At 42.5% G+C, this 22,379-nt stretch overlaps 1 protein-coding gene across 2 annotated transcripts in view; it reads right to left on the reverse strand.

The window, feature by feature from the left end:
* mgat4b (alpha-1,3-mannosyl-glycoprotein 4-beta-N-acetylglucosaminyltransferase B) overlaps positions 1-22,379 on the reverse strand; it is a 221,523-nt gene that overhangs the window by 61,786 nt on the left and 137,358 nt on the right. For both annotated transcript variants that reach the window (XM_036969826.1, XM_036969827.1), the window contains exon 7: positions 6,595-6,670. In XM_036969826.1, the coding sequence (XP_036825721.1) occupies positions 6,595-6,670 (76 nt within the window). The remainder of the gene's footprint in view (positions 1-6,594; positions 6,671-22,379) is intronic.

Consider the following 22,379-nt stretch of genomic DNA (forward strand, 5'->3'; position numbering starts at 1 on the left):
GTTGGATTGTGTTGCAGGTGTGGATTTGAACCTGTTTGTTTTAATGTTTCCTTACACAGTTACTATCATCCGAGGCAGAGGCCCAACGCTGCATGAAGATGGACAGAGTTTAACCTTTTGGTCCGCCGTCTGCTCTCCAATAGTCAATAGTGTCAGCAGCCTTCCTTGGTGAAGCCCCTCGCCTCCAGAGGTTTTGCATTGTTTATATCTTGATGTACATAGTCCACTGCCAAAAATAGAGATTTGCCTGCCAAAAAGAGTAATGCAGGGGTTTTATGTTTCAGACTTGGCTAGATCCTTCCGTCAAAGACCCCAAAATAGAAAACTTCCTAATTACCCGAAAGGAAAGAAATCGGAGAGGAGGGGGTGTGTACATTAATGTCAGAGCAGACATTGGTTTTAATATGAGAACGGATGTAAATCTTGATTGCATGGAAGCAGTTTGGCTGGATATATTATTACCAAAAAGCAAACCAATCTTTACAGGGGCTTTGTATAGACCTCCAGACTGGAGTTACTTTTATGAGATCCTTGAAAATGTGTGTACTGCCCACTGTGGCTTTCAAAACTCTGAAGTGATTCTACTGAGTGATGTAAATGCTGAAGTAGTGAACATGAGCTGCCCCCTGTACAAGGCCTTGTCTAACTTTTGCAAAACGTTTGTTTGATAAATGAGCCTACAAGAATCTGTGACACCAGTCAGACTGACATTGATCTCATTATTGTATAACACAAGATATCCAGAAGTTGTATAATTGTAAATAGAATGAGGAATTAGTGACCATTTTTTAATACAACGTACGAGGAAAGTGAGGAGGGGGGGGGGGGGGAATAAAAATTGCTACAATACCATCAGGACAAGATCCCTCAAAAACTATGACAAAAAAACAATTTAATGAACTGCTAGGACAGTCTGACAGGTCTACTGTTATGGAAAGTGAGGGTGTGGCTAGAGCATGGGAATTCTTCCAAGGTAAATGTGTCAGTACTGTGGACAAGCTGGCACCGCAAAAAGTGATGAGGATCAAACAAAGGCCAAACTCCTGGATCAGTAGGGAAATCCTTCCTTCCATCACCTTGAGAAACAACGCTCGAAAAGACTGAGGTCAAAATTGCCAGATTCCTTCACTCAATACAAACACCTAAGGAATACAGTTCAAAGGCTGGTTGACGAAGCAAAACTGTCCTTCTACAAGAGCAAGATCCAAGACAATATAAACGACCCCAAGGCCCTTTGGAAGACTCAAGGACCTAGCAACAAGCCAAAAACAAAAAACAAAAGTCAAAAAGCATTGGACTGAACATCAATGGTAATGTTACCTTTTACAGAGCACAGGTGGCTGATAAATGAGTTAAATTTGTTTTTTTCAACTCCATTGCCAGCAACCTTGTTGATCAACACCCAGAATACTCTGGCACCTTTGGAAACTATCATATTCAAATCTATTATTCAGTTATGGACATCTCCGAAGGACAGGTTTCAACTTTAGATGTTACAAATATGCTTAAAGATCTTGACAAACAGAAAGCCACAGCACTGGATGACATCCCAGCTAGATTCCTGAGTGGTGCTGCTGATCGTATTGGACATTATGTAACACACATCATCAACCTTTCTATTCAAAACATGAGTTGAAACATGCAAGAGTTGCTCCTTTATACAAGAAACAAAGCTAAGTTGAACAAGGTAACTACAGAACAGTGTCAATCTTGTGTGTTGTCATTTTATATAACCTTCAGTCCGGTTGTAGACATTCCTATTCTACCGACACTTGTTTACGACACTTGAGAGATTTTAGCTCGCAAGAAATTGACAAGGGATACTTCTGTAGTATGGTGATGCTTTACCTACAAAGATTTGGCACCAACTCCTTATTATGGGAAAAGTCATACCTAACTAACAGGGTTCAAAGGGTGAATGTGGGTGTGACACTGTCTGATACTAAGAAGATAAACTGTGGTACCCCCCCGCATGGGAGCATTTTGGGGCCTTTGCTTTTTTTGCTCTACATAAAAGACATGGACTCTGCCTCTTCATGCCCTCTGTTCCTATATGCGGATGATTCTGCCCTCTTGGTTTCACATAAGAATAAGGACTTTAACCTCTTAGTGATCCCTTCGTGCGCCAATCCCTTTAGCGGGATTGATTTGACAACATCCAGTGAAATTGCAGAGCGCCAAATTCAAACTACAGAAATATCAATATTCAACATTCACGACAATATAAGTGTTATACATCAAAATAAAGCTTAACTTCTTGTTAATCCAGCCGCAGTGTCAGATTTCAAAAAGGCTTTACGGCGAAAGCAGACCATGTGATTATCTGAGGACAGCGCCCCGCATACAAACACATGAAAATAATTTTCAACCAGGCAGGTGGTGACACAAAAGTCAGAAATAACTATATAATAAATGCCTTACCTTTGAAGATCTTCTTCTGTTGGCACTCCAAAATGTCCCAGAAACATCACAAATGGTCCTTTTGTTCAATAATGCCTTTCTTTATATCCCCAAAATGTCAATTTATTTGGCGAGTTTGATTCAGAAATACATCGGTTCCAACTCGCCCAACATGACTACAAAGTATCTAATAGGTTACCTGTAAACTTGGTCCAAACATTTCAAACAACGTTCCTAATCCAACCTAAGGTATCCTAAAACGTAAATCATCGCTAAAATTTAAGACGGAATATACTGTGTTCAATACCAGATAAAAACAACGTGAAGCACGCTCCAGTTCACACGCATCAAAACAGTAGAGTCCACTTGGCTTGACACTTACAAAGAGCAGCCCTACTTCTTCATATCTCAAAAGAAAAACATCCTATTCCTATTAAATAGGTCTTCCCATAGAAATTCATTAAAAACAGTGACCTCAAAAAAAAATCCTGGATGGTTTGTCCTCGGGTTTCGCCTGCCAAATCAGTTCTGTTATATTCACGTACATTCTTTTAACAGTTTTAGAAACAAACTTTAGAGTGTTTTCGATCCAAATCTACCAATTATATGCATATCCTAGCTTCTGGGCTGAGTAACAGGCAGTTTACTCTGGGCACGCTTTTCATCCAGACGTGAAAATTCTGTCCCCTATCCCTAAGACGTTTTAGGTAGCAACCATCAAGCAGACCGGGTATGGTAACTGCTGGTGTTGAAGGAGACCAGACTACAGAGGTAAAGAGGGCTTTGTTGATGAACACATACAAATTTATCTTTGTGTGCATATAAAGTGAGGTCCAATCTACCATTTGGTACAAGGTGCAATGGTGGGTGAGTGACTTGGCATTTGTAATAAAGTGCAAGGTGATAAACAGAGTTCAGTCTCTGTAAGACAAATGAGGCTGCATGCATACACAACAAGTCACCATAATCAATTACAGAGAGAATAGTTGCCTGAACAAGCTTCTTTCTAGCCATAAGTGGGAAGCAAGTCATATTACGAAAATAAAAACACAATTTCAATATAAGCTTTGTCACAAGATTATCCACATGAACTTTAAAAGACAACTTGTCATCCAACCAAATACCTGTATTTGGGGAGTTTCTCCCATTCTTCTCTGCAGATCCTCTCAAGCTCTGACAGGTTGGATGGAGAGTGTCGCTGCACAGCTATTTTCAGGTCTCTCCAAAGATGTTTGATCGGGTTCAAGTCCGCGCTCTGGCTGGGCCACTCAAGGACATTCAGAGACTTGTCCCAAAGCCACTCCTGCATTGTCTTGGCTGTGTGCTTAGGGTCATTGTCCTGTTGGAAGGTGAACCTTCACCCCAATCTGAGGTCCTGAGCGCTCTGGAGCAGGTTTTCATCAATTACATATCTGTAATTTGCTCCATTCATCTTTCCCTCAATCCTGACTAGTCTCCCAGTCCCTGCCTCTGAAAAACACCCTTCTCCCCTGATTACTCAGTTTGGCCGGTTAGCCAGCTATAGGAAGAGTCTCGGTGGTTCCAAACTTCTTCCATTTAAGGATGGAGGCCACTGTGTTCTTGGGGACCTTCAATGCTGAATAATTGTTTTGGTACCCTTCCTCAGATCTGTGCCTCAACACAATCCTGTCTTAGAGCTCTACAGACAATTCCTACGACCTCGTGGCTTGGTATTTTCTCTGACATGCACTGTCAACTTATATTGACAGGTGTGTGCCTTTCCAAATCCCATGCAATCAATTGAATTTACCAAAGGTGGACTCCAATTAAGTTGTTGAAACATTTCAAGGATGATCAATGGAAACAGGTTACATCTGAGCTCAATTTCAAGTCTCATAGCAATACCTGTGTAAATGAGCTATTTCTGTATTTTTTTTTGCAAACATTTGCAAAAAAAGTGTTTTTGCTTTGTCATTATGTGGTATTGTGTGTAGATTGATGAGGAAGTTATTTTGTTTAGTCAATTTAAAAAATAAGGCTGTAACGTAACAAAATGTGGGAAAATACCATACACTGTAGTTAAGGAAACATGGGAAATCAATTCTGCCTTGAAAGTTGATAAACACGTCACCCCACTTTTGAGAAATGGCCCTTGAATGTTTCGGTTACCTACTGCAGAGCTCTTCTTTGTCAGCAACCTTCACACCCTCCTTAAGCAGTTAAGAAGCAGTGTTAAGAAGCAGTGCGGCTTGGTTGGGTTGTGTATCGGAGGACGCATGACTTTCAACCTTCGTCTCTCTCGAGCCCGTACGGGAGTTGTAGCGATGAGACAAGATAGTAGCTACTACAACAATTGGATACCACGAAATTGGGAAGAAAAAGGGGTAAAATTCAAAAAAGAAAAAAAAAAAAAAGAAGAAGGAATATGGTTTAAAAAACGATCCAGAGTCTCAATTGGTGGGAATGAAATGGAACAAGTCACATCCACTAGATTCCTCTGAGTTTTAATTGATGAAAAGTTATCCTGGAAAGATATTCAATTTGTCTGCAGTAAAGTGATGAAATCTGTTGGTATCTTCAGAAAGATTAGTGGTTTGGTTCATCAGGCTTGCTTCCTAACTATATACTATAGCTTAATTTACCCATATCTCATTTACTGTAATATTGTCTTGGCCAGTACATGTGCCTCCTACCTACACAAATTACTCATTATACAAAATACATTTGGAAGACTAGCCACCTATTCTAATTACCTAGCTCCATCTTCATCTTTGTTTAAGAAACTCAACATCTTGTCTATTTACGATATTAATGTACGGCAATTTTGCACTTTCCTCTACAAAATAATCATACCTCCCAGACAGTTTACCTAAACCCTGCTATGAATTTTTCCAGGTAAATTGTGAAATCCACCTGTAAAACACAAGACACTGAGATAACCTTCACCCTCCCTACTGCCACACATCACATAGTCAATTCTCAATCAGATACATAGGTACCACACTCTGGAATTCTTATCTTCACTTTGCCAAAACCTCTTCATCCCTCAGTAACTTTAAGCGAAGACTAGGGGTCAGCCTGATGAACCAAACTACTCAGTAATCTCCTCCATATAGCCTAACGCTCATGCACACACTTACACAAAACAAGTATTGTTCTTTTTTTTCTTCTCCGTGATTACTGATCAAATCATTTATAATGAGTTGATTTTGTTGTGTGTTTTAACAACCCTTTTTTTATTTTTGTACTTGTGGGTTTTTTGTTGTTGTGGTGTGGTCTTCATATAAGCCCTTCGGCTTCCAACCACACCTGCACAATGTTTTTTAGAGCACGCCTTGCTCTTCATTGTAATCAGAGGGCTAATATTAATACCATGCATGCCAGTCTCTCTTGGCTTGGAGTTGAGGAACGACTGACTGCGTCACTTCTTGTTTTATAACAAACATCAGTGTTGGAAATCCCAAATGGTTTGCATAGTCAACTTACACACAGACTTATGCCACTTGACATGCCACACCAGGGGTCTTTTCACTTCCCAGGTACAGAACAAATTCAAGGAAACGTACAGTATTACACAGAGCCATGAGTGCATGGAACTCCCTTCCATCTCACATTGCGCAAGTGAACAGCAAACCTGGTTTCAAAAAACAAATAAAGCAACACCTCAGGCCTCTACCCTATGTGACCTACTTGTTGTGTGTATGTGTAACTGATAGATGCGCACACACACACACACACACCACATGTTCATGTTTTTAAATGTATGTAAATTCTAAAGTATTTTGTCTGTAATTCATTTTTCACTATGTTTCGGACCCCAGTAAGACTAGCTGTCGCCATTGGCGTCGGCTAACGGGGATCCTAATAAATCAAATCAAAAATCTAAATGGCAGCCGCTCGTCGGCTCTCAGGAATGCAGCCTCAGCAGCGGGAAACGACTGGGGCAAATATTATTGCTGTGTCACCCTCACGATCGCTTTCTAGATAGCTTCTGTAGGACTATAGCTGTTGCTGAGTGCCACCTGTCCAAAGGTTATGCGAAATGGCTGCCCTGCGAGCAATGTTGTTCCAAGCACTGACATGTCAGAACAATTTCTCCCAGAACAAACAGTTCATAGTGTTCACACACTTCTAAGATTCTCATTTCACTATGCAGAATATACTAATTTCTTCAGTCTTTTACAGAAAACACTGTAAACAGATGCATGCTGCAAGAGGCTTGCGGTTTCACACCTGCACATAGTAGGTCCCTTTGGACTGGGCGTACATCATGAGGAAGCAGTAATCCAAATTCTGTTTCGTCCTCCATCTGGGGAGAAAGAGGAGAATGACAGAGGATGCGATTAGATTCACAAACCCAAACACACACACACACACACACTTCAGCATCAACACATGATCCACATCCAAACCTGCGTCCATGCTTACCGACAAGACGGAGGGAATTCATCCGACATACTACTATTTCATTGACATTCAGGCCTGGGTACACGAGCCAGTGTCTCACTTTGGCATAACTCACTTTGCTATAACTCAGACACATAATGTAGGAACTGTGTTGTCGTAAGAGTCAATAAATGGAAACAATAAGCTTCTGGTCTAAGCGGAGCAGTGCCCCTGGTCCTCTATCTTCCTGTGTAAGAGGAGAGCGAGGAGAAGCTGGAGGTTGATTAGTGGCTCCTCCTCAGATGAGCAGCAGAACATGCGGTTGCCTTTGTCACTGGATAACAATGAGATGTTGAAAACGGAGAGGAGGAAACTCCTTGCCAAGTTACTGTCTTACAAACATACTCATGCTCGATTCGATTAGCTATGCCTATGGGAACCAAATATAAGAATATCTTGCACACACACACACACACACACACACACACTTTTTTGGACGAGACACAGAGTAGCTTGTATGAACACACTGTGACGAAAATAGGCATCGATAACATGAAAAGGGGGAAAAAAACAAACACTGATTAGAGCAGCCATACAGCAACTACTAACTACACTAGGAGAAGAATGCCCCTCAACGCAACTTACTTCTCATAGTTTCATCAAATATACGCAATCCTTTGCTAGATGGAAATAGTAGCCTAAATCATGTATATTGTGGCTATATAAAGATAAAGCAATTGTTTGAGGCAAACAAAGAGCAAATCGTATCCGTGTAGCCTAGGCCTACATCCAAGCTGGTACACAGAGTACACACTGAAATGTGTACCTATAACAGAAAACAACACAATCGTGCTCGATTAGAGATCAATTATGAAAAATTGAGATATGCAACAGTCATTTCCTGAAGAAAGCCGTGTAAACATTTAAATCCAAATATTTACTCTCTTTCTAATTGCTTGATAAGCTTTATGAATCTCAGCTGTGCCGGGAGATAGGCTTGGTGACGAACCACATCACATGCACAATAAAGATTGTGAGGTTCTCTCCCCTAAAGCCTTTATTCCCATCTGGTAAATAGATGATACATTCACCATGAGGAGGCACATGATAGGACACAAGGAAGCCCATTTATACCCTACCACCCCTAAGCTATCGGTACCACTGTGTTTCAACAAATCGTCAGTGTTGTCCCCTAACGTGCCATTAGGATGTGAAAGGTCAAATGAGTGAATTGAGTTAATGAGTTAATGATAGTGATACAAAAGCACTTTAATTCCATCTCAAATTGAATGAGTTTATCTGGGGGAGTTACTTCCTCGTTCCATGCTTTATTAAAGGGACATTACACTCATAAATGAAAATGTGTACGATGTTTTTTCAGACATCAAAAGTAGACTAATGCCAAGATGAAACCTTGTCACATGAAATTGGTTGTATAAATCCATTTATATGCCTCCAACCCAAAATTACTTTCTGGTTTTCTTGCTTTGATTTTGTGTTAATCTTTACATACATTTGCGGTAGAGGCATATAGATGGATTTACACCACAAATGTCTTGATATTAAGCTACTTTAGAGGTCGAAAACTCCTAACAAACATTTATTGAATGTGTAATGTCCCTGCACCATCGAGAGCATCCTGACCGGTTGCATCACAGCCTGGTATGGCAACTGCTCGGCATCTGAGCAGAAGGCACTACAGAGGGGAGTGCGAACAGCCCAGTACATCACTGGGCCAAGCTTCCTGCCATCCAGGACCTATATAATAGGCAGTGTTAGAGGAAAGCCCATAAAATCCAGTCACCCAAGTCATAGACCGTTTTCTCTGCTGCCGCACGGCAAACGGTAGCGGAGCGCCAAGTCTAGGACCAAAAGGCTCCTCAAAAGCTTCTACCCCCAAGCAATAAGACTGCTGAAGAATTAATTAAATCGCCACTGGACAATTTACATTGACCCTCCCTCTATTATTACCCTCTATTATCTAGACATAGTCACTTCACCCCTACCTACATGTACAAATTACCTAACCTGTACCCCTGCACACTGACTCGGTACGGGTACCCCCTGCACATAGCCTCGTTATTCTTATTGTGTTACTTTTTTATTATACATTTTTACATTAGTCTACTTGGTAAATAATTTCTTAACTCTTCTTGAACTGCACTGTTGGTTAAGGGCCTGTAAGTAAGCATTTCAGGGTAAGGTCTACACTTGTTGTATTCGGCGCATGTGACAAAGTGTGATTTGATTTGTTTGATTTAAGTCAATGTGGATAAGGCACACAAGTACACTATACGATCAAAAGTATGTTAATACCTGCTCGTCTTATATCTCATTCCAAAATCATTCGCATTAATATGGAGTTGGTCCACCCTTTGCTGCTGTAACAGCCTCCACTCTTCTGGGAAGGCATTCCACTAGTTGTTGGAACATTGCACTGATGTTGGGCGATTAGGCCTGGCTCGCAGTCGGCCTTCCAATTCATCCCAAAGGTGTTCAATGGGGTTGAAGTCAGGGCTCTGTGCAGGCCAGCCTAGTTCTTCCACACTGATCTCAGCAAACCATTTCTGTATGGACCTCGCTTTGTGCATGGGGGTATTGTCATGCTGAAATAGGAAAGGGCCTTCCCCAAACTGTTGCCGCAAAGTTGGAAGCACAGAAGCGTCTAGAAGGTCATTGTATGCTGTAGCGTTATGATTTCACTTCACTGGAATAAGGGACCTAGCCTGAACCATGAAAAACAGCCCCAGACCATTATTCCTCCTCCATCAAACTTTACAGTTGGCACTATGCATTGGGGCAGGTAGCTTTCTCCTGGCATCCACCAAACCCTGATTCGTCCATCGGACTGCCAGATGGTGAAGCGTGATTCATCACTCCAGAGAACGTGTTTGACTGCTCCAGAGCTTTACACCACTCCAGCCAACGCTTGGCATTGTGCATGGTGATCGTAAGCCTGTGTTCAGCTGCTCAGTTATTGAGACCCATTTCATGAAGCTCCCGAAGAACAGTTCTTGTGCTGACGTTGCTTCCAGAGGCAGTTTGGATCTCTGTATTGAGTGTTGCAACCGAAGACAGACAATTTTTACAAGTTACGCGCTTCAGCACTCGGCGGTCCCATTCTGTGAGCTTGTGTCGCCTGCCAATTCGTGGCTGAGCTGTTATTGCTTCTAGAGATTTCCACTTCACAATAAAGAACGTACAGCTGACCGGGGCAGCTCTAGCAGGGCAGAAATTTGACCAACTGACTTGTTGGAAAGGTGACATCCTATGACGGTGCCACGTTGAAAGTCACACAGCTCTTCAGTAAGGCCATTCTACTGCCAATGTTTGTCTACAGCGATTGCATGGCAGTGTACTCAATTTTATACACCTGCAGCAACGGGTATGGCTGAAATAGCCGAATCCACTAATTTGCTTTTGTATATATATATATATATATATATATATATATATATATATATATATATATATATATATATATATATATATATATGTATATGTATATATATATATATATATATATATAGTGTATATTAATATGGGTAATGCCCTTTCCTGGGATAGCATGGCTGTGTGCTCTATTTTATACACTTGTCATCAAATAGCCAAATACACTAATTTGAAGGGGTGTCAACACACACTATAAATACATACAAGGGGTCTGAGGGGAAAAATGTGGAAAAAGTCAAGGGGTCTGAATACTTTCAGACCCCTTGACTTTTTCCACATGTTTTCCCTCATCAATCTACACACAATACCCCATAATGACAAAGCAAACACTTTTTCAAAGAAATGATTGCAAATGCATGAAAAAATAACATGGAAATATCACATTTACACAAGTATTCAGACCCTTTACTCAGTAGAGTGTCGCTGTACAGCTATTTTGAGGTCTCTGCAGAGATTTTCAAGTCCGCGCTCTGGCTCGGCCACTCAAGGACATTCAGAGACTTTTCCTGAAGCCACTCCTGCATTGTCTTGGCTGTGTGCTTAGGGTCGTTATCCTGTTAGAAGGTGAACCTTCACCAACACAAGTTTTTGTCAAGGATCTGTCTGTACTTTGCTCCGTTCATCTTTCTCTCAATCCTGACTAGTCTCCCAGTCCCTGCCGCTGAAAAACATCTCCACAGCATGATGCTGCCACCACCATGCTTCAGCATAGGGTTTGCCAGGTTTCCTCCCGATGTGACGGTTGGCATTCAGGCCAAAGCGTTAAATCTTGGTTTCATCAGGCAAAATAATCTTGCTTCTCATGGTCAGAGTCCTTTAGGTGCCTTTTGGCAAACTCCAAGCGGGCTGTCATGGGCCTTTTACTGAGGAGTGTCTTCCGTCTGGCCACTCTACCATGAAGCCCTGATTGGTGGAGTGCTGCAGAGATGGTTGTTCTTCTGGAAGGTTCTCCCATCTGCACATAGAAACTCTGGAGCTCTGTCAGTGACCATCAGGTTCTTGGCCACTTCGCTGACCAAGGCCTTTCTCCCCCGATTGCTCAGTTTGGACAGGCGGCCAGCTCTAGAAAGAGTCTTGGTGGTTCCAAACTTCTTCTATTTAAGAATGATGGAGGCCACTGTGTTCTTGGGGACTTTCAATGCTGCAGAAGTATTTTGGTACCCTTCCTCAGATCTGTGCCTAAACACAATCCTGTCTCGGATCTCTACGGACAACTCCTTCAACCCCATGGCTTGGTTTTTGCTCTGACATGCACTGTCAACTGTGGGACCTTTTATAGATAGGTGTGTGCCTTTCCAAATCATGTCTAATCAATTGAATTTACCACAGGTGGACTCCAATCAAGTTCGTGAAACATCTCAAGGATGATCAATGAAAACAGGGTGCACCTGATCTCAATTTCAAGTCTCATAGCAAAAGGTCTGAATTTTTTAAGTAAATAAATACATAAATAAATACATACATAAATAAATAAATAAATACATACATAAATAAATAAAGTACACACACACACATACATACATATGGAAACATTTCTAAAAACATGTTTTTGCATGGTCAATATGCGGTTTTGTGTGTAGATTGATGAGATCGAATCAATTTTCGAATAAGACTGTAATGTAACAAAATGTGGAAGAAGGGGTCTGAATACTTTCCGAATGCTCTGTGTGTTCTGTTCTGTGCCTAGGGTAACTCAGCACTTTGCGATGGCAGACTACCATGTACATACTACATCAAACCAGACAGGCAGCAGCCACAATATTCTTTACAGCATATTGACAAACTGTCTGAGATGTAACACCCAGAAAAACCAAGACTCAAATGTTACCAAAGATATGCAAAACTTTGTCCGATCTCAGCTGTGTGTTCCAATCTGTGTGGTTTAACAGGGAAGCCTGCACACACACAACATGCAGGCATGTAACATGACCATATACTGATAAACATACACATATGCATGTGTTAAATGGGGGAGCATGCCTATAAACACAAAATGTATAGCACATACATAAACACACAGACAGCGCACACACACGCACCAGGGTTGATAGAATGTTATGAGTGTCCAAAGCTGTCAAGGCAAAGGGTGGCTACTTTGAAGAATCTAAAATCCAAAGTATATGTCTGTTACTTGAACTCTGTGAAGCATTTATTTGGGCTGCAAAAAAAATGCTTTGTTAAACACTAACACTTTTTGGGTTACTACATGATTCCACATGTGTTATTTCATAGTTTTCACGTATTCACTATCATTCTACAATGTAGAAACTAGTAAAAAAGAATGTAAAACACTTGAATGAGTAGGTGTGGAAACTTTTGACAGGTACTGTACAAATATTTTACTGTGTTTCAGTATTACATCTAATTCTATACACTGAATACTTATCTACTTTATGTCTCTGTTATATTCAGATGTTTGCATGTTTTTCCTATACCTTTATTGTAAGCATTCATTTGTAGAATATGTATAGACCACAAGCATTCATTCCAAGCCACACAAATATTATTATCCAAGTGCTTCCTAAATACAATCCATTTTCAACCTAGCCCCGGGCATTCTAGGTATAAGGTTAGGAAAGAGTCGGCATCCTGTCTCCTCCTCTCTCCATCTTTCCTCACTATTTCTTCCTTTACCCCCTCTTGCCTTTTCTCACTCCATTTGATGTGAGGGATGTTTACCTGCTCAGCCCGGTCCTCTCCTCATGCATTATGAAACAAGTCTCACCACAGAGACCTAGTTTCCCCTGCCTCTCTCAAAATACAGGCCAAGGAGCAAGATTTTAAATGCAGTCTGTTTTGTACTGAATTTTGAGCTGACACACAGACAATTACACACATTTGCACTTAGTGATGAAATAGTACAGTACACAATGTCCGCCACATGAACGCATGTAAGCACAAACTTGTGCGTGCACACACACAAACACACCACCCTATAGGCAGCCTATCCATCCTGCAGTCCCCCCAGGGTACAGGGCCGCTTGGTTAATCGATAGGGAACATTGTCTCATTCTCCTTGGCCAAGCCTGGGACTCTTAGACGATAGATGATAGAGGGAGGAGAGGGAAGAGAGAAAGACAGAGTAGAACGCTATAGGGAGGAGAGCGAGAAAGAGATAGTGAGAGAGGAGAGAGAGGAGAAAGAGGGGGGGGGGGAGGATGAGAGGTGAGTAAGTCATGGCTCCTGGCGCGAATCGATCGAGGGGGCTTTGATTAAGCGGGCCGGGCAGTCTGCCTTTAATCTCAATAGACTGGTTGTGTCATCAAATCACTTCTTCTATTGTGCGGCTCCCACGCAACCGCCCCGGATAAGCTACCAACCCAGTGATAGACTGCTTCCCGGATGGCAGCCTATTCCCTATTTGGTGCACTACTTTGAAGCAGGGCTCTGGTCAAAAGTAGTGCACCAAGAAGGGAATAGAGTGCCACTTGGAACGCAATGGTGCAGTGATAAATCTGGCTACTGTCACGATCGTCGTAAGAAGCGGACCAAAGCGCAGCATCTTTTAATAGATAACGAAAAACACTAAGTAAACTGTACAAAAACAATAAACAAATAACGACCGTGAAGCTATCATAAGAACTGTGCTGACATAAGCAACTAACATAGACAATCACCCACAACCCACAACGGCAAAACAGGCTACCTAAATATGCTTCCCAATCAGAGACAACGCCTAACACCTGCCTCTGATTTAGAACCATATCAGGCCAAACACAGAAACAGACAAACTAGACAGACAACATAGAATGCCCACCCAGCTCACGTCCTGACCAACACTAAAACAAGGAAAAGACAAAAGAACTATGGTCAGAACGTGACAGCTACTCTATGAGATTCCTCTATGAGGTAACTGCAGCCCAACACTAACAATGTCTTCCGTCTGCGGAGTCAGCTACAGAGTGATATTGCAAAAGACTACGGAAGACTGTGGAGCGCTAACATTATAAATGCTACTCACAGTGCACAGCTACGGCATGACGTCGATTAGAACTTAATCAGTCCAACTGAAAATGAATTGCGTCGCATCAATGTCTCCCTCAGAACTTTAACAACCAATCAAAGCACGGACCTTCACATAAGACACGTTATCCTATCCAAAATCACCAACCAACCTATCAAATTAAACGTCTACCCTAACAGAAACGGATAACTGTACGACTATATGAAATAAATAGGCCTACAGTCTCGTTTTACAGACAGATTGTGTATGTAACAATAATAGATTAGACTGTCTGGGCTGATTTGATATCGATTCGTCTGTCGCTCTGTCCGTCTGTCTGGTAGATGTGGGATTGATTCGTCCGCCTGGTTGATCTGACATTGATTTACTCAGTCTGGATTACCTGGGAACGATTTAGTCCACCAGCCTGCTCACCCATGAGTTTATTTAGGGGGAAATCTGCACTCTCTGCGATAAAATACTAAACTTCAAGACTTCTAATATTGAGTTAAGATGTAAAGAGCATAAATAAGTTATGTGTCAAGTTGCATTCTAACGACCTGGAGAGCTGGTGAGAGTGTGTTACAGTGTGTGTGTGTGTGTTTTGGGGGGGGGGGGGGGGGGGGGGGGTTGGCTCTGCATCCATCCACCCATCCACCCACCCACCCACCCAATAAAAAGATGCTCTGCTTTTTTGAGACGACACATGTAGACTCCAGTTTTGTCTTACTGTATCTTGATTATCGTCCAGTCATGTGGTCAAGTGCGGCAAAGAAAGACCAAGTTAAGCTCCAGCTGGCCCAGGACAGAGTGGCACGTCTTGCTCTTCATTGTAATCAGCGGGCTAATATTAATACTATGCTTGCCAGTCTCTCTTGGCTTAGAGTTGAGGAGAGACTGGCTGCATCCCTCGTCTTTATAAGAAACATTGTGTTGAAAATTCAAAACGGTTGCATAGTCAACTTACACACAGCTCTGACACACACACTTACCCCACCAGACATGCCACCAGGGGTCGTTTGACAGTCCCCAAATCCAGAACAAACTCAAGAAAACATACACTATTACATGGAACTTCCATCTCATATTGCTCAAATGAACAGCAAACCTGGTTTCCAAAAACAGATAAAGCAACACCTCGTGGCACAACTCTTCTCCCTTATTTGACCTAGATGTTGTGTGTATATATTAATATGTAGGCTGTGTGTGCTGTTTTAAATGTATGTAGTTCTGTCCTTGAGCTGTTCTTGTCTATTAATGTTCTGTATTATGTCATGTTTCATGTTTTGTGTGGACCCCAGGAAGAGTAGCTGCTGCTTTCGCAACAGCTAATGGGGATCCTAATAAATATTTTTTTAAACCCACCTACTTACCCACCCATCTCACCCTCCTCCACTCCCTGCAGAGCACCACAGGCTGACTGTTTGCAAGGGGGGCCTCTAGGGCCCCGACAGCTTTGACAGAAACTGAGCTTGGTCCTGTCCTCATGGACCCAAGAGAAGAAGGAGAGGAAGATGGATATATGGAGAAGGAGAGAAGTAGACTGGCCTATCTGGCCAATGAATTAATTAACACAACAATTATCTCTCGCTGCCTCTCTCCCTATGCTACTTTCTCCCTCCGTCTCTAACTCCCTCACGGTCCCACACACACAGAGAGCAGAACACATGCCAACACACACACACACACACTCCATTCCTCCTTAAATGTCTTTAACTCTGCATTCCTTCTTCCCTTCCTCCCCCATCCCTCCTTTCTCTCTCAATATGAAGTTAATTTACTTTGAATTCAATATATCCTGGCAGCAGCCAACATCCACTGCACTTACATTTTACTCTTGGGATTTAGCTTACCACTGCATTTTTACATTACAAGCTAAAATGTAATCAATAATATAAACTGTATAATACAGTATATCACTGGTGAAAATAATGAAATTTACACTAAACACTGCAATAGGCTATCGAGGACAGCGAGTCGAATACACTTCTTCATTCTAAATGGTATGCTAGCGTGACAGAGTAATTCCACCCCAACCTGGTTGCAAACTCTAAGAATCTCTGCATCGTAACACAGCATACTCAAGACGCAACAGGACAATAGTATCTAGGTCTTAGGAGAACAAACGCAATGCACTTAGGCTTAGCCATCAACAACACTAGTGTGGATATTGGACCAGAGCCAGATTGCATGACTAAAGAGAACTACCACTAAGACAACAACACTAGAGGCAGACGGACCGGGGCAGTTGATGAACCGTGTGTGTGACATTGCCCTAGTCGCCGTGGTGACCTGAGAGTGACACCCTGTCCTGTCTGTCTCATTGGCCGTGATCCACTTCTAGTCCTGTTCACAGCTCAGTCATCTGGAAGTGTCTCTCTCTGACACATACACACACACACACCGCACACACACACGCGTTCTATCTCCCTCATTTTATCATCAATCTTAGCCACTCTTTTTCTCTGACATCCTCACTTTCCTTTATCCATTTAATATCTTATTGTGATTCAATCACACATCTTAACTGTCTCTCTCTCTCTAGCTCTGGTTACCTCCCATTGTCTTTGGTTCAGTCTCTCGCTTCTTCTCACTTTACCTCTCCCTCCCTCTCTCTGTTCTGCTCTTTCCCTCTCTCTCTCTCTCTCCTGCTATTTCCCTCTCCCTCATTCTCTCTTGCTCTTTCCATGTCTATATGTTTACATTACATTGTTTACAAAGCAAGTGAAATAGATCAAGTTAAATTAACAATAAAAAAATAAAATAACAGTAAACATTACACTAACAAAAGCTCCAAAAGAATGAAGACATTTCAAATGTCATATTTTCTTCTGGCAACAGATTACAGAAATCGTGCTGCTGTGATGGCCTGTTGTCTCTTAAGAGCCAGGTCTGCCTACGGAGGCCTTTCTCAATAGCAAGGCTATGCTCACCGAGTCTGTACATAGTCAAAGGTTTCCTTAAGTTTGGGTCAGTTACAGTGGGCAGGTATTCTGCCACTGTGTACTCTCTGTTTAGGGCAATGCATTATTTTGTGTTTTATGTTGTACACTGAGGATATCTTTGAAGAATTCTGCATGCAGTCTCAATTTAGTGTTGGTCACATTTTGTGAATTATTGGTTGGTGAGCGGACCCCAGACCTCAAAACCATAAAGGGCAATGGGTTCTATAACTGATTCAAGTATTTTTATGTTAAATTGGTAGGTCGAATTATATGTTCCTTTTGATGGCATAGAAGGCCCTTCATGCCTCTCAGATTGTTCATAGCTTTGTTGAAGTTACCTGTGGCGCTGATGTTTAGGCTGAGGCATGTAGCGTTTTTTGTGTGCTCTAGGGCAGCGTTTCTTAAAGTATGGGTCGTAAATGGATAATTATTTAATTAATTGCTGGAATTGATTTGGCCAAGTGCAACTGCGCTCTCGGTTCAGTGCACTCTCTGCTTCTCAGCGGTCTCTGCTCGGTTTGGCAGCTGCGCGAGTGGGAGAGGTGGAGAGAGATGCCCGTGTGCTTCGCTGTTTACCTGATTTTTTTTTTCTTCAGTTTTCTTGAAGATCACTCCGCAACCCACAAGCTGCAGCGCTGTCGTTCAAGCCACTGACTTGTTAGCGGCTCACCGTTGTCATGAAATGGACTCATGCTAGCCACATGTTCTGACTGAGCTCAATCGTCATGAAACGCACATACAGTGATGACATTTCGTCTCTTCCATACAAACTTTGAGAAATAACGAGGAGCGCCCACAATGTGTTTTGTGTGGGGAAGTGCTTAGCAATGAGTCTCTCAAAACAAACAAATTAATAAAACGACACGTCCTGACCTAACATCCAGGCAGAACAGAGACGGTACACCCAGGGAGTTCTTTAAGAACAGGGCAGAATGCTTCAGGAAACAGTGCTTTGAAAGTGGAAAAGTAAGTGAACTTGCATGGCATTGTTGTCATTTTATAACAGGTGGTGATAAGCAGAAATAAGGGAGTACCATCTCTCATAGTAGTAGATGTGAGTTTCTCTTTCAAACAATCCCCTGGCCTTGTAACTTTACACAGCTAATAGCTAACGTTTAGCCAAAGCAAGCTAACTAGCTACTGATAGTGCAACCCCAAGAAACAGTACAGATGAAGATAAAACATTATCAGGCCTAGTGTTTATTTTACTGTAGAAATTATTGTTGAAAACAAGTCGAGGTTGGTACTGTTGCTGTTACTGGAATAAACTGATTGAAGCAAGATGCTTTTTGAGACAAACACACACACAGTTCTGGGTTGCTCATCTGCAACAGGTAGCGGTCTCCTGCCTGACTGAGAAAGCAGTAGATGTTCTGATCCAGTTTGGCACCACATACCGATGCAAGTCAGGGTTCTCAAGTACAGAAACAGTCGCAATGCTGAGCATGGCCTCAGTGTTGTACTGTCAAAAACTGAGCCCAGAATAGACATGCTTGTTGAAAACTTCGGATCATTTATCTGTACTGTTACTTAGGGTTGCACGATCAAAACGCCCGTGTGTGTGTGTGTTCTGTTATACATCTGTGGGATGTGATCAATCCATTCATTCCAGTTCAGAATTCAATTATTTATTGTATTTTAACAGCAACAGTTCCAACATAAAAAGGTATGTAAGCACATTTTTAATGGGGAAAAATAAACATGAAAATATATCTTTGGGTATTTCATTGTTATTTGTTTTTGTATATATTGCTTTTTTTTTTTTTAGGCATAAGGGCAATGAAATGTACCGATATTTACAAATAGTTGCACATTTTCCTAAGCTTGGGTCCCAGGAAAACACAGCATTTCTCATTTGGGTCCCAGGCTGAATAAGTTTAAGAACCCCTGTGTAATAGTATAGCTTCCGACCCTCTCCTCGCCCCTACCCGGGCTCGAACCAGGGACCCTTTGCACACAGACAACTGACACCCACGAAGCATCGTTACCCATCGCTCCACAAAAGCAACGGCCCTTGCAGAGCAAGGGGAACCACTACTGCAAGGTCTCAGAGTGAGTGAAGTCACTGATCGAAACGCTATTAGCGCTCACAACCGCTAACTAGCTAGCCATTTCACATCGGTTACACCTGGTCTAGGGCAACGGTGTCTAGATGGAATTTGCATTTGCGGTCCTGGCAACTGGACCTTTTTTGGAACACCATTATTTTTGTCTTACTGAGATTTACTGTCAGGGCCCAGGTCCGACAGAATCTGTGCAGGAGATCTAAGTGCTGCTGTTGGCCCCCCTTGGTTGGGGACAGAAGAACAAGATCATCAGCAAAGAGTAGAAATTCGACTTCAGATTCTAGTAGGGTGAGGCCGGATGCTGCAGACTGTTTCTAGTGCCCTCACCAATTCGTTGATATACAGTGCCTTCGGAAAGTTTTCAGACCCCCTTGACTTTTTCCACATTTTGTTACGTTACAGCCTTATTTTAAAATTGATTTATAAAAAATTTTGCTCAATCTACACACAATACCCAATAATGACAAAGCGAAAACAGATTTAGACATTTTTGCAAATGTATTAAAAATAAAAACAGAAATACTTTATTTACATAAGTATTCAGACCCTTTGCTATGATACTCGAAATTGAGCTCAGGTGCATCCTGTTTCCATTGATTATTTACATTTTAAATTAACAGTAACCTTTATTTAACTAGGCAAGTCAGTTAAGAACAAATTCTTATTTACAATGACGGCTTACACCAGCAAAACCCAGACGGCACTGGGCCAATTGTGCGCCGCCCTATGGGACTCCCAATCATGGCCGGTTGTGATACAGCCTGGATTCGAGCCAGGGTGTCTGTAGTGGCACCACAAGCACTGAGATGCAGTGTCCTCGACCTCTGCGACACTCGGGAGATTATCCTTGATGTTCTACAACTTGATTGGAGTCCACCTGCAGTAAATTCAATTGATTGGACATGATTTGGAAAGGCACACACCTGTGTATATAAGGTCCCAGAGTTGACAGTGCATGTCAGAGAAAAAACCAAGCCATGGGGTTGAAGGAATTGCCTGTAAAGATCCGAGACAGGATTGTGTAAAGGCACAGATCTGAGGAAAGGTACCAAAACATTTATTTTAGCATTAAAGGTCCCCAAGAACACAGTGGCCTCCATCATTCTTAAATGGAAGAAGTTTGGAACCACCAAGACTCTTCCTAGAGCTGGCTGCCTGGCCGAATTGAGCAATCGGGAGAGAAGGGCCTTGCACAGGGAGGTCACCAAGAACCAGATGGTCACTATGACAGAGGTCCAGAGTTCCTCTGTGGAGATGGGAGAACCTTCCAGAAGGACAACAATTTCTGCAGCACTCCACCGATCAGGCCTTTATGGTAGAGTTGCCAGATGGAAGCCACTCCTCAGTAAAAGGCACATGACAGCCCGCTTGGATTTTGCCAAAAGGCACCTAAAGGACTCTCTGACCATGAGAAACAAGATTCTCTGGTCTGATGAAACCAAGATTGAACTCTTTGGCCTGAATGGCCAAGCGTGATGTCTGGAGGAAACCCTGGCACCATCCCTACAGTGAAGCATGGTGGCAGCATCATGCTGTGGGGATGTTTTTTAGCGGCAGGGACTGGGAGACTAGTCAGGACTGAGGGAAAGATGAATGGAGCAAAGTACAGAGAGATCCTTGATGAAAACCTGCTCCAAAGCACTCAGGACCTAAGACTGGGATGAAGGTTCACCTTCCAACAGGACAACAACCCTAAGCACACAGCTAAGACAATACAGGAGTAGCTTCGGGACAAGTCTCTGAATGTCACCCCACGGCCTTGTGGAAGGATATGTGTGTTTTTGGCCAATTTTAACCGCATACCCTGACACAGTTCCAATAGCTCGAGGCATCAGAAATTATGTGTATGGAACAGTGGTGTGTGTTCTCTTAGAGAGAGTTCTGTCCTGTTAGAAGATGCTCTCACCCAGAACTTGTGACAACCACAGTTATTACTGGCCCTGGCCTGCCAATCTAAACAGAGGGGAAGTTTGACGATGTGTGTGTACGAGTTTGACAGTATGTGTGTGTAGTTGTGTTTTTGATTAGGTGCATTTGAAAGAGTATGCAGGTGTTTTGCATGCGGGTGCGTTTGCGTGTGTGGTTGGTTATGTGTGTGTGACTAGTTAAATACTTCAGCGAGACATGGGCCCCTGTCTTAAGTGCTCCTCATGAATAAGCAATGGCAGTGGCCTGTAGCAGCCCAGGGAGCCATTCTCCCTGCTCACACTCATTACTGCAGCACATAAATCACCACACATGCGTGTGCACAGACGCACGCACAAACACATCCGTGCGCGTTAAACTAAGCATACATGCAGAGAGACACATACTGAACTAAACACACACACAAACACACTAAAATGACTACACATACAGTACACACACAGTCACGACTGCACAGACACACACACCCAGACATGCAAGCAAAAGACACAAAGGATAAACATCCTACACACACCCACTGTGGATGTGGTGGTACGGGCAGTGCACCTGCTAACACTAACTCGATACACCTGGCAAATGTAGCGGTAATAATCACAAAGAGCTGGGGCAGAATGTCTGTGTTCAACACCATAGCTCAACACCAGATACTCAACACCTGGACAGGCAGGGACTAATTCTCCCTCTCTCTTTTTCTCTCTCTCACACACACACACACACACACACACACACACACCTGATCATGTGGGCACAAGTTGTGTGCGAGTATGAATGTTTGTACCTGGCGGGATTGTGATTGAGGAGAGTTGTGCCCTCCCTTTCCCAGATTAGTAATCATATCAGAGTGAGGCCCGTCCTAGACCGCTAATCTGAACAAATCTCCCCGGATTACACATACAGGTGAAAGAGAGAGCCTGGCACACCCACGGATGAGAGGAGAGACAGCAGGAGGGAAACTTGATTTCATCCTTCTGTATTTCTATCATAAAGCCTATATTAAGCAGGCTACGCAAATGAGCTACAAAGTTGCCAAAGCAGTTATAAGTCAACTAAGCAGGAGTTTATTAAAACAGTGACTAGTCTATGAGATTTTTTTAAGGGTTGTGGGGCGAGAGGTAAATTGAGTCTATGGATTACTTTGCCTTGGTAGATGACCATGGCTGAGTTAGGAATGGAAGAGCTATGAGCAGCAGCACAGACACACGTGGCTTGACTTGACTTCACACAGCCAGCCGCCTTCAGCAAGTCTCATCTTCAACAAAAACAAAAAACATGCAGCTCAGCCAAGTGCAAAATAAAACA

This window comes from Oncorhynchus mykiss, chromosome 31, assembly GCF_013265735.2.
Source record: "Oncorhynchus mykiss isolate Arlee chromosome 31, USDA_OmykA_1.1, whole genome shotgun sequence".
Classification (NCBI taxonomy): Eukaryota; Metazoa; Chordata; class Actinopteri; order Salmoniformes; family Salmonidae; genus Oncorhynchus; species Oncorhynchus mykiss.